Source organism: Candidozyma pseudohaemuli, assembly GCF_003013735.1.
Source record: "Candidozyma pseudohaemuli strain B12108 chromosome Unknown scaffold00007, whole genome shotgun sequence".
NCBI classification, from domain to species: domain Eukaryota; kingdom Fungi; phylum Ascomycota; class Pichiomycetes; order Serinales; family Metschnikowiaceae; genus Candidozyma; species Candidozyma pseudohaemuli.
Window position 1 is genome coordinate 519312 of NW_020194441.1, and position 11798 is coordinate 531109.

General features: G+C 49.5%; 5 protein-coding genes across 5 annotated transcripts; all 5 read right to left on the reverse strand.

Annotated features, from left to right (window-relative positions):
* Nucleotides 1-671: 671 nt before the first annotated feature.
* Nucleotides 672-1316, reverse strand: C7M61_003197 (uncharacterized protein; the record flags this gene model as incomplete). The annotated part of the gene is made up of 1 exon (XM_024858546.1): nt 672-1316. The coding sequence occupies one exon, from the start codon at nt 1314-1316 to the stop codon at nt 672-674; it is 645 nt and encodes a 214-aa protein (XP_024713456.1).
* Nucleotides 1317-2757: 1441 nt separating this feature from the next.
* HGT19 (Hgt19p) lies at nt 2758-4641 on the reverse strand (the record flags this gene model as incomplete). Its single annotated transcript, XM_024858547.1, has 1 exon — nt 2758-4641. The coding sequence occupies one exon, from the start codon at nt 4639-4641 to the stop codon at nt 2758-2760; it is 1884 nt and encodes a 627-aa protein (XP_024713457.1).
* A 1601-nt stretch (nt 4642-6242) lies between these two features.
* Nucleotides 6243-7625, reverse strand: GLO3 (ADP-ribosylation factor GTPase-activating protein; the record flags this gene model as incomplete). Its single annotated transcript, XM_024858548.1, has 1 exon — nt 6243-7625. One exon carries the CDS (start codon nt 7623-7625, stop codon nt 6243-6245), a length of 1383 nt encoding a protein of 460 aa, XP_024713458.1.
* A 1077-nt stretch (nt 7626-8702) lies between these two features.
* TIM44 (protein translocase subunit) lies at nt 8703-9971 on the reverse strand (the record flags this gene model as incomplete). The annotated part of the gene is made up of 1 exon (XM_024858549.1): nt 8703-9971. The coding sequence occupies one exon, from the start codon at nt 9969-9971 to the stop codon at nt 8703-8705; it is 1269 nt and encodes a 422-aa protein (XP_024713459.1).
* A 327-nt stretch (nt 9972-10298) lies between these two features.
* BNA4 (kynurenine 3-monooxygenase) lies at nt 10299-11693 on the reverse strand (the record flags this gene model as incomplete). Its single annotated transcript, XM_024858550.1, has 1 exon — nt 10299-11693. One exon carries the CDS (start codon nt 11691-11693, stop codon nt 10299-10301), a length of 1395 nt encoding a protein of 464 aa, XP_024713460.1.
* Nucleotides 11694-11798: the final 105 nt, after the last annotated feature.

Here is an 11798-nt window from a genome sequence, read left to right on the forward strand (position 1 = left end):
TTGCATGTAGGACGCCTTTTGGGGAGGCCCACTACAAAGAATATTCACCTGTGTAGTCTTTTTTTTTATGAAGTTGATGGTGAGTTTGATTTTAGAGAGGTATCTTAATTAAATGCTGCTTTTTGATTGAGCTACTTTGGGATTGTGGTGGGTTGAATTGGAGGTATACGAGTGGATTCGCAGCCAGTGTGGGGGAATACTTGCATTACTAATCTGGGCAGTACCCGAGGAAAGGTACGACAAAGCATTGAATTCAATCCATTTCTATTTTAGCATAATGACTCAATTGAGTCAATTGGGTCAGATGCATAGATTTTTTGGATGATTGGGTCGATGGTTGCTTCTAGCTGAGGATGGTTGGGATACTGAAAATTCCTGAAGCGACAGATGAGATGAGTTCCAGTAGACATTTCCGGTAATTCAGAAAACTCTACTTCCAATTGATCAGGTGCTCAACTACTCAATCTACTCAATGGCTGCCTTACTGCAACCTACCCAATGGCTGCCTCTTTTACCATATCATGCCTTGAATGCTAAAGAGTGAATCATATGTTTCTGTGTATCCTAGTTGTCTGTGCTCAAGTCAGCACCAGCACCTTCAAGGCCACTATTGGCACCTCCTAACGAGACCCACGACATCAAAGTCACATTTTCTCCGTCTATACCGCCCGCTACTCCTTCTTCTCGTTCTTCTCCCTCTCTCTGCGAGCACGCATCTTGATTCTCGTGTTCTGGATCGTACCCACAACAAAGTACACCAACGAGAAGAACACCACCCAGAGCTCAGGAGGTAAGAAGTTCTGGGCCACCGTCATGGCCACCACAGTGGTGCCCAAAGACGTCTTGTAGACGGTTGGGAAGTTGTTCTTGAGTCCCCAGGTCAAGACGCGGAACAAACGCTGGATCTCGCCAAACAATCCAGCACCCTGTGACTTGTAGCCGTTCAAGAACGACAACCACGCCACGTACACTGCACTGAGACACGGGGTCACCGTGCACAAGGACGTCAACAACTGAAGAAGCTTCATTCTCGGCGTGAGTTTCCCGGTGAAGAACTTGTTGAGCACGCCGTACAAGTTGTGGGAGATCGGGGTGGCAATGCAGGCGCCGTAGAACACCATTTGCAAGATCCGGGGGCTCAAGACGTGTCTGATTCTGATCTTAGCGCCCAAAAGGTTGAATTCCGTCTTTTTCACGTCTCCAGAGACGCCCAGAGCGATCATCTCGTTGAGTGCTGCAAGCACCCCCAGTGTCGCCAGCTTCGTCAAAAGCGGGTATTTGGCGAGGTACACGAGGTATTGCTGGTTCAACGACATGGCATCTTTTTTTCGATAACAGGAAGAACTACAGTATTTATATGGCCCGCGCTTTCCCCACATAAGAGTCACGGAGATACCCGGCCGGAGGAACCAAGAAGTGGTCTTGACAATGGCGGTATTGAGGGGAGGCATCCGAGGATCTTGTGGATCACGATCATGGAAACGAATTAGAGGAAAAAAAGTAAGATTATGGGTATGTGATTTGTGGATGTTGGATGATGTATCTGGATGGAAAATCTCTTATCGCAGCCGAAGCAGAGTCACCGAGGCGGGGAGTCAGGGTGACTTCTTCAGATAACAGAAATCGAGGAATAAAAAGCGTTACTAAGGATGTTTGTGATTACCTGATTGGCGAGTTTGGGAGGGGATCGTCCGTTTTGTTTCACTGGGTGACGATCTCGGCTATAGGCCTACCGGTTTTTCAGATAGCGGACCTATGAGAAGGACTCCGAGGGCTGTGTGCACAAGTAGATAAGCAGCACCGGGGCACTCTTTGATGAAGTAGCAAGTGGAAATGTCAAGTAAATGCTGAATAAGCGATTTTTACTCAGAATTCTTATGATTTGAATTAGGCTGCCGGGAGATAAGGGGTGTTTGGGTTTTCTGGAGAGGCTCAGAGGTGCATTCCATCGTGGTACTGATAAGTAGATTTGTGGTCCAATTGGTGGTTATCCATTGGTTATAATAAATTGCTCCAACTCCCGAGGTCTACTTTACTACCTCTCTGTCAAAACGGCGGGTTAGTAATTACCACATGGATATTGGCTAGGACGACTGTATGGTTGCCATTGTTCTATGGAACTACCATGGTATTTAGCCGAAATGGGGAGTTCCAAGAGATGCAGATTTCGCCTCATATGAGTGAGCATAGAGGCCGTGTTTTTATATCTAATTGGCAATTTCCTATAGGATGGATTATCTCATAGCTTATGGTGATTTTTCACTATCTGTGTATTTCGCAGCCAGTGAGGAGAGTCCAGGGGCTATCGATATAAATTATTCCTTCCTATTTTCGACTACATTACCCTGAGAAGAGCCGTGTTATGATTATATGTGATAGTTGGTTCGAATAAATCATATTATAACTGATTTTTACGTAGTGGCATTCGCTGAGTCTGGAGCTTATTTAACGGTAGCATGCATCGTTGAAGATTCTACGATTCTAATAGAAAATGTTCCCAATGACATCGAAAAAGCATGTTTAAATACTGATTGATGTCTCATCAGATGGTTGCAGTCACATATGTTTATTCTTTTCGAAAATGGTGTCCAAGCCTACATCAGTATGACTCGCTTAGTGTTTACCTGACTCCTCATTAACGTCATTGGTGCCTACAAACTTGGAACGGAAATCACCCGACCCGAACATCTACCGAGTTTCTCGGATCTACTACTCTGCATCAACAATGGTTCGTATATTCGTGAAATTCAATTAAAATTAGATTTCCTCCTCGTGGGAGACCTCGGCCTTGTCGTTCCATTCAGGATTGGTGACGGCCAATCTCTGGTGGGCGTAGAGTGGAGGCAATGGGTCAAGCTTCTGTCTGAAGACGTGCTTTCTGATGTTGTAGAAGAGCTCTCTTGTTCTGTAAATGGCGTGCTTCCTGAGCGATACACCAAACACCTCGTCCAACTCTTCCAAGGTCAAACCCTTGGTCTCGGGCAAGAACCACAACACCAAGAAGAAACCAACCACGTTCCACGCGGCATACCATCCGAAAGCACCAGTGACAGTGAAGGCATTCTTCAATCTTGGCCAGGTGAATGCCAAAATGAAATTGAAGAACCAACATGTAGCTGTAGCGAATCCCATACCCAAGTCACGAATGTACAAGGGGAACGCTTCGGCGGAATAGGTGAACGGAACTGGACCTTCACCAGAGGAGTAAACAGCGGTAAACAAATAGATACCTGTGGCCACACCTGCTAACCTTCCATGTTCATTGCTCTCGGGAGTCAAGAAACTCAAACCTGTGATAATCAAGAAGATAGCCATCAACGGGAAGGTCGTAAGCAACAAGTTTCTTCTACCAAATGTATCGATGGTGTAAATGGCCGGAATGGCAAAGAGGAAATTGATCATACCAAAACCCCATGAGGCAACCATGGCCTTGACTTCAGACAAGTTGGACTCGATGAAAATAGACGAGGAGTAGTAGGCAATGACGTTGATACCACAGAATTGCTGCATGAACATGACGATCCAGGCACCTAAGGCACCATTTCTGTTTCTTCTGATGGTGAACATCTCCCAGACTCTCTTGTAGGATGGAACACCGACGTAGGATTTCTCCTCCGAAAGCAAAACAAATTGGTAGAAGGTGTCACGAGCAGCCTCGATTTCTGTGTGACGCAATTGCTTGTAGGAGTCGTAGGCATCCTTGTGTCTGTCTTTACCCATAAGCCAACGAGGGGACTCGGGCACGAAGGGGATCTGGAAAAGCACAAGAATAGCAGGAATGGAAGCGGAACCCAACATCAATCTCCAGTTCAAGCCGCCAGAAATACCATTGGGGCCGACGTAGTAGAAAGCAAGGGAAGAGACGTAACCAAGCATGATACCCACGGCAGTGAAAAACTGCCAAAGCATGACCAAGGAGCCTCTGATAGTAGCAGGGGTGGTTTCAGCAGCGTAAGCAGGCACGGTGGCGGATTTGACACCCACACCAATACCCATACAGAAACGAGCGATAAACAAATGGTACCACTTCAAGTTAACAAGACCCTGCCAGATACAGGTGATGGCGGAGATGAAACAGGTCCAGAAAATGGTCCATTTTCTGCCTAGCATTCTGTTCCAGAAGTCGGACGTCCAACAGGCAATGGCACAGCACAAGTAAGGAGCACCGTTGACCAAACCTTCGATCAAATCGGCGTTCTTCATCTGGTCAATGCCCATAGCCTTGACGTAGAAAAGCTGAGCTCCGTTAACAACGGACTCGTCCATACCCTGCACGGCAGCGGCCATGGAGGCCAAGGCAATCACCTCGACCAACTTGCGAGGAATGTGCCATCTGGCGGTGACCTCCTTGTGCAAGGAGACTTTCTCGCTTTCGGACAAAAAGTCCATGGAATTGAAGTCGCCAGGGTTTCTGGCCAAGGCGGCGGCACGCGAGAAGAGCTCGGGCTCGAGGCCGTGTTTCAAGGCGTAGTTTCTGCCCATCTGCATGGCCTGTTTCTCCGAGTACTGAGATAAAATATTGCCTCTCTCGCCCTCACGGTCCTGGGCAGCACCGGAGGGTAGCAAGGAGTCATTCACAGACTTCTGCTCTGTCAGCGAGGACAGGTCGACTGCGGTTTCGTGGTTTACCTTTTCAGACATGATGCGGGAGCTGTCAAAGCAGGCCAAGACTGAGCCAAGAGATAAAAATGTGTCAAGCGGGGCACAAAATATCTTGGGGATTTCAGGCTCTATTTATACCCAGAGCCACTGCCACGGCGCCGAGCCGGCCCCCACACCTGCATGCCCCTCCCTGGAAGCCCCAGGAATCCTCGATCTACGGTGCCTACATTGGTATATTAATGGGTGGGATATGTGGATTGTGTGTGGTTTTGAGCTTCCTATGTAATAGCATTCATTCATGGTACAGTGAAGGTCCAGCTATCGAAGATGAAATACTCTTTGTGGGCCAGCCGTGCGGATGCGATAGTCGAGGCACGTCCAAGACGATCTATCGAGACACCCTGATGACGTAGTTTAGGTTTGGCGTTTCATTATCAACAAAACCCAAACAAGGTTCCACGCCACTGGCGATTTTTTCCCTATTTCCTTTTTTTCCTACCTTTCGTCTCCTCCTCCAAAACTCGCCACCGCAGTGCACACTCGTAAATCCCGGCTGCGATTGTGTAATGTTGCTCCCCAGGTTCCCCAGCGCGCCCCAGACATTTACGACCACCTGCGTTCGACCCCGCCCCCACCCTAGCCGCCGGGCTTGCTCTCAGCGCTCCGAGCTCAAATCAGGGTGGTTCGACGAGGCAAATTCTTGAACATGATTGGTGGATTTTGGCAAACTGGTGTCGTGGTGTCGTGGTGTTTTTTTCGTTTTTCTGTTTTTCCCCATTTGGCCCAGAAACACCCCCGGCACGGGCGCTCCATCCAACCCAGTCCGAAAGTGACGCCGCGAAAAGGGCTAAGCCAGCCAGGCGACCCATCCGCGAATTGGGCCATTTCTTTCAGCTTTCCGTGGACTTCCGAAGTCACTGAGTCCAGGTAGTTTTTTCAAAAAAATCACTTGACTCTTTTGGCTTTGCGGGAAGTGGCCTGAGGCGGGGCGCCATGACGTCACAGTTTCCATATTGTTCCACGCCAGTCGTTTCCTTGAAATTCGGAGGAAGGCTCCCTCAAGCGTCTAGGACCAAGGATCAGGGCGGCTGCAATTAGCCGCTGGGCAGTGTAGCAAGGATTCCTCACAACATGACGAGATCTCTTCGAGAAAAAAAGGTCATCCTGGAGATTCACGCTTTCTGTAGCAAAATTAGCTTTTTCCATTGGGAAATGCGTTTTCCGTATTGGTGCCAGGCCGGTGTTCCAGCCACACCTGTACGGACTAATTCTGTACATCCGGCGATGAAAAAATGACACCTACAGAAACGTGACTCCGGCAACAAAGGAGCCGTGTTTTGAGCCAATGGCGTATTCATTATTTCCTACACCTCTTGCTGATCAAGGATTTCCCCTCCATGGATTCGCTAATAAGCTTTGCACGATCGGCGTGACGGCATGGAACAATCCTGTTTCCCTAAAAAAGGAAGCATGCTACAGTACACGGCTAGGTCGGCTGCCTCGTGTGTAGGATCCGCTCAAGCACTGCTTTTCTGAAAAATAACTGTTCGTGTATTAGCGCCGGAACCGTTATGGTGGCTTCCATCACCTTAAATATCAGTGGCCGGGGTCCGCTGGGCCTGGCCGTTGTGCTCAACCTCTTACCTCAAGAAGTCCCTCAAGTACCCACCCAACTTCGTGGCTCCGTCCTCTAATGCATCCTTCAACACGTCAAGGTCCTGGTTGGCGTTACCAGAGAACTTCAGCGCAAACTCCCTGGCGGCGCTCTCAAACTCACCAAATCCTCCCTGGTTTCTGCGTGGACCCTGTGCGGCCTCCTCCTCTTCGCCAAAGTACGAGCTCGATGAGATCGACTGGCTGCCGTTGAAAGCCTGGAGCTTCTGCTGGGCCTCCTGCTTCACATTCTCGTCAAAACGAGGGCCTCTGCCGAAATACTCATCCGAAGAAATACCCTTCTGCTTGCCGTACTTATTGGCCACCTCACCCGTGTAGGCAACGTCGTTGTACTTCTTCTTGGTGCTAGACGTGTCGTTGCCGCCCTGTGTCATGCCGAAACCCAACTTCTGGAACTGAACCGTGGTTTCCTCCACAGGCTTGGGGGTCTCTTCCGGCGTGGAAGAGCTGCCCAACGACAACAGCGACACGGGCTTAGGCACTCTAGGGGCAGGCTCCAGCACAGGCTCTGCCTGGGGCTTGTAGCCCAACTTCTTGGCCTCCTCGGCCTCCTCCTTGGCCTTTCTCTCGAGCTCCTCAAAATCAATCTCCTCCTCCTGCTGTTTCACTCTCCTGGCAGCCGCCCGCGACGTTCTGGGTCCGTTGCCCTTGCCCGCGAGGATCGATTTTTTGGCGGCCAACGCGTTGGCGTTGTTCTTAGCCCTGGCTGCTGCAGTTCTCACGGCAGGTTTCCTGGTGGCCGCTTCGTCACCTGACACAGAGGCCGAACCGCCGTTCGAACCAACTGCAGAAGGCGTAGAAGGTCTCAGACCCAAGGGGGAAGGGGTCAGGTTGATTGGCTTGCTCCAGTTGGAGAAGAAGTCGTCCGTGGAAGCAGCAGCACTTGACAGGGACCCGTCCACCAACGACAACAGATCCAGGGTGTCATCTAGCGTGACCTCGTCCGGGTGCTTCAAGGCGTCCTGCTGGGCGGTCTTCTTTAGCTTTTCTTTATACTTCTTGGCCACGGGGCTCTGGTATTTGGTGGTGGCATCAGCTTTACCATTGACGTATTGGGAACCACCGTTCTTCGTGAAAAATTCCTTGGCGACCTGGTTGCCGCCAAACTTAAAGTGTCTCAACTGGATTCTCTGCCACTGATCCAAGTTCAGCGACTTGACAAACGAGATATGAACACCCAAGTTACGGTGCACTGCTGAGCACTCTAGGCAGAGGAGAATGCCAAATGGGATCGAGGTCCAGGTGGGGTTTTTGTTGGGACAATCGAAACAGACCTGGTTGGCCGGGTGCTGTCTCAACTTGGAAAAAATCTTTTCCACCTCTTCTTTTGTGGCGAATCCGTCCGACATGATCTGGTTGGGAGTTTTTGACACTTTGGTGGTAAAAAAACACACCGGTCCCTGGTGCAAGGGTGCGAAGACGTCAGGCTTAGAAGTACACGTCAGGAGTCGACCCCCGATGATTCAAAAAACTGAGAATTGATTAATCATTAAAAGTAGAAGAAGTCTATGAACTTGGATTATCATCTTTCCTCACATGAGCTCTGGTGGTAGTATGGTGACGTGTTGAGACAGGACCTTACAAGTGGCTGCGAAAGCACCACACTTGCCGAGTGTCGGTGAGAAATGGTGAACCTAATGGCGCCTTTGGGTTTGGATTTATTCGGAGTGGTATAGGTTAGTTTCTTTGGTAGGTGAAATTGACAAATTGTGAGTTAGATGAGGCAAATTGCTGTGACATGTGATTGGAGTAGGCTCACTCACCTTTAGGCCAATGCAACAGATTGCACAAGATATATCTCACATGCTGGCGCTTATGTTGCATCTATTCATCTCCAAGATCGAAGCAATTGAAAGCAGAAGACTCTCATGCTTCTAGTGTAGTGGTATATTGATTGCTGGGTGTCTCAGATACGGACCACCCGGGTTGGTGATGACCGAATGTTGTGGAATTTGTTTAAAAGTGGATTTTGAAGCTTCATGGGGCGTAACTACGAGATCTGTATACTTTTAAAGCTCCCTGCCTTTCTTGTCGTGTGACCCTAATGATTGCTACCATCAAGGTGGCTGCGAAATAGGGTATCGAATAGTATGTACTTGACTGGCCGATATAGGCGTCTGAAGCGAATCGGCAAATAAATACATTCAACAGGTTCCTACTAGAAATGCAACAAAATCGCAACTTCCATTGAATACTTCAACTTCTACCACTTTGTTAAATTCATAGTTCTCATCGTTATCACCATTTTGCAACCATTTCGCGTAAGTCTGAAAAACTATGAAACCATGCCTTTACCCCCATTGCCACACATACTGTAAACTCCCCTCCACAACTTCTAAAACTATGCCAAACTGACCTTCTCTCCTACACTCCTTCATTACTGCCGACGGTCCGGCGCATGCATTATTTACAAAGTCGTCATCTCCTCAGTGGAAAGGACGGGAACCTCCACGGGCAAACTCAATCACCTTCCAGCCCTCAGTCACATCGTTGTCCATCTCCTCAGGAACCCTCGTGAACACCATGGCGTACGTGCTCATCTGGATATGGTCGGGCGTACCAGCAGCCACCTCGCCCGTCTTGGCTTTTCTGTACAAGTGAACCTCCTGGGCTCTGCAGCTCACCACAATCACTGGGGTGTCGTTGGGCTGGAGGTTCTTGCAGGTGACAATGTCGACACCACGGATGTCCAAGATACGGCCGTCGGAAAACAAGCCTTGCTGGATGAACTGCTTGTTGTTGGCCTGCCACACGTTGAAGGGAGCCTCGCTCAACCAGCTCTTCAAAACCTCGGCGTCGTTCTTGATGTAGGCGTCCAACAACTCAGGCACAATGTAGTTGGTCAAGGTCTTGGTGAAGTCGGTCACACGGAAGTTGGGGTCCATCATGCGGAACTGCTTGATCACCTTGGCCTGCTCGGTCTCGGAGAAGAAACCGGTCACCTTCTCGATGATGGTACGGATAAGCGCAATCAACCCGTTTTCACTGTCCTCCCACTTCTCCTTGAGGTACACGAATCCACGGCCCACGGGGTTCTTCAACTTGAACTGCTCCCACTTTTCAGACGCACTGGGTCCTCTAGCCTTGTGCTCAGTAGCCACAAGCGCACCCAGGCTGTTCTCGTTTTCCTTCACGGGCTTCCACACCTTGCCCTTCAAAAGCCTGTCTTGTAGCTCCTTCTTTCTCAATGCCTCTCTCTGCTCCTTGGTCAAGAATCCTCCGTACATGTTCAGCGATCCGTCGTCAATCACATCACTCACATCCTTGTACACCTGGGTCTGTCTGACAGGGTCAAACGCCTTGTCGGCGGCATCGGCTCCGGTCTTCACCGTGAGACGAACACCTTTACCAACAGGAGAGTCCCATGCTTTGTAAGCAGCTCCTCCCACAGCAGTAGCGGTCTTCTTGGCCATTTTGCCTGCAGCGGAAGAACCTTTTTGGGCTCTGTCGTAGGCCTCTTTGGCCTTTTTGAATGCATCACTCTCGGCCACACGGCCGGTCTCGTCCTGCAAAGCCTTGATGTTGTCCTTGAGCTCGCTGGACTTCTTGATTTCGGTCTTGAAGGTGTTGAAGAAGACCTCAAGAGGCAGCTTGCCCTGGTTTTGGTTGGCGGCGACGGCGGACACAGAAAAGTGTCTGAATCCGGCACTGACGCCCGGCACGGCCATCTGTCTGTAGATCGACAGACGTAACATGGTGTATATTGCAGGTTGTGATGGTCCTGTCTGGTGGATAAATTTTTCAGTATGGGCTTTTGTGTCGGGCACACAAGTGGCGATAATAGAGGGTGCCCCGGGATATGGATTTGATTTTTTTTTTTTCGCCTTGGTTTTGCCACCGTGGGCGTTTATTGTTCTCTATGAGTGTTTTACAGATTGTGGTGTATGATCTCTGGGCTTGGAGTACCAGGGCGCCAGAGTGAGAAGTGAAGAATGCAGTGTCTAGGCAACGGCAGATGACCGGCTGGGGGATCAAGGTGACAAATAGAAATCGCTCTTGAACAAGCCTATTTTTGATCACACCTAGAGCTGGAGCCGGCCGATGTTCCGCTTCTTGAACTTGCGAACGTAGTAGGCAACCACAAGCGCCAATACAGCAACGGTACCGTTTTGAAGCCAGCGCAAGATTTTGGCTTGCAGCTTTTCTCTCCTAACAGCGTCCGAGTAACGGATATCGCCCCTGAACGAGATCATCGTGTACATGGGGATCCATGTGAAGAGCGAGCCCAGGCCTAGCTTTCCCAAAACGTAGTCGATCTTCTTGCGCAAGAGGTAGAGTGGATCCACCACCTTGGTGGACATTTCGTAGTAGTTGTCGAGCGCCAATTTGCAAATGGCATCCAAATCCTCCTTACGGGCTGCTGTGTACTGAGAGATACTCTTGGAGAGGTTTTTCTGGTTCTTGTCCAAAAGCTTCATCAAGACATGGACATCCTCGAATCCACAGTTCATGCCCTGGCCGTAGAAAGGCACCATTGAGTGTGCAGCGTCGCCAATAAGAAGAGTTCTGTGGTTAGGGCCGCTGTAGGGGTTCACAGAAACCTGCATCAACAGGCACCGTGGTTGGTGAAGAAAAGCGTAGCTGAGTCTTTCGGCACCTATGAGCTCAAAAGCATCGGGAAACTGCTTCTTGAAGAAAGCCAAAAACAGGTCTGCATTGTGCTTGAACAGCTCCATGACCGACCAGGGACTAAAGAAGGTCAGTGTGAACAGCCCGTCCTCGTTGGGCAACGCAATCAACATGAAGTCCTTCCTGGGCCAAATATGAAGGTGGTTTGGGTCAATGGCAAAACGAGATGGGTGGTTTGAAGCAGCACCAGCCACCTTAGGAATGGAGAGTTCCAAGTATTGCATGTCAATGTACTGCTGGGAGATATCCATTCTCATGCCCTTTTGCATCTGGTAACGGAACTGGGAATGGGCCCCGTCAGCGCCAATGACGTAGTCAAACTTGACCTTCTTATCAAAGCCGTCTTTCGCAGCCAATTGCAATTCAGGCTGCTCGCCATTGACCAACGCCACTAGCTTATGGTCAAAGAACACCTTAACACGGACCTTGTTGAGCTCCTGCAAAAGCACCTTATTCAAGAAAAGACGGTCGATCGAGTTGATGCTCTCTCCAAAGAGACCGTACACATGGCTCTCCTGCTTCTTTCCGGAAATGTCATGAATCATACGGCCCTTCATGTGAATCACATGTTTAAGCACTCTATCGGCGATTTCCTTGTCCACGTAACGCATAGCCCTGATACCTCTATCGCTCACGGCTAAGTTGATAGATCTCAAAGAGGCCCTGGAGTCCTCCTTTCTAGGATCTGGTCTCAATTCAAAAATAGTAACATCAAAGCCTTTGGCATTGAGAGCTAATCCTGCTAGACAGCCCACTAAGCCAGCACCAACGATTCCGACAGAAGGCATGTGGATGTAGAATGAGTAGTTGCTTTAGAGAAGCAGAAAGTGCTGATGTCTTCTGTGCCGGTCGTCACAGATCAGTGGAGACGACACTTTTGGAAAAGTGGTGAT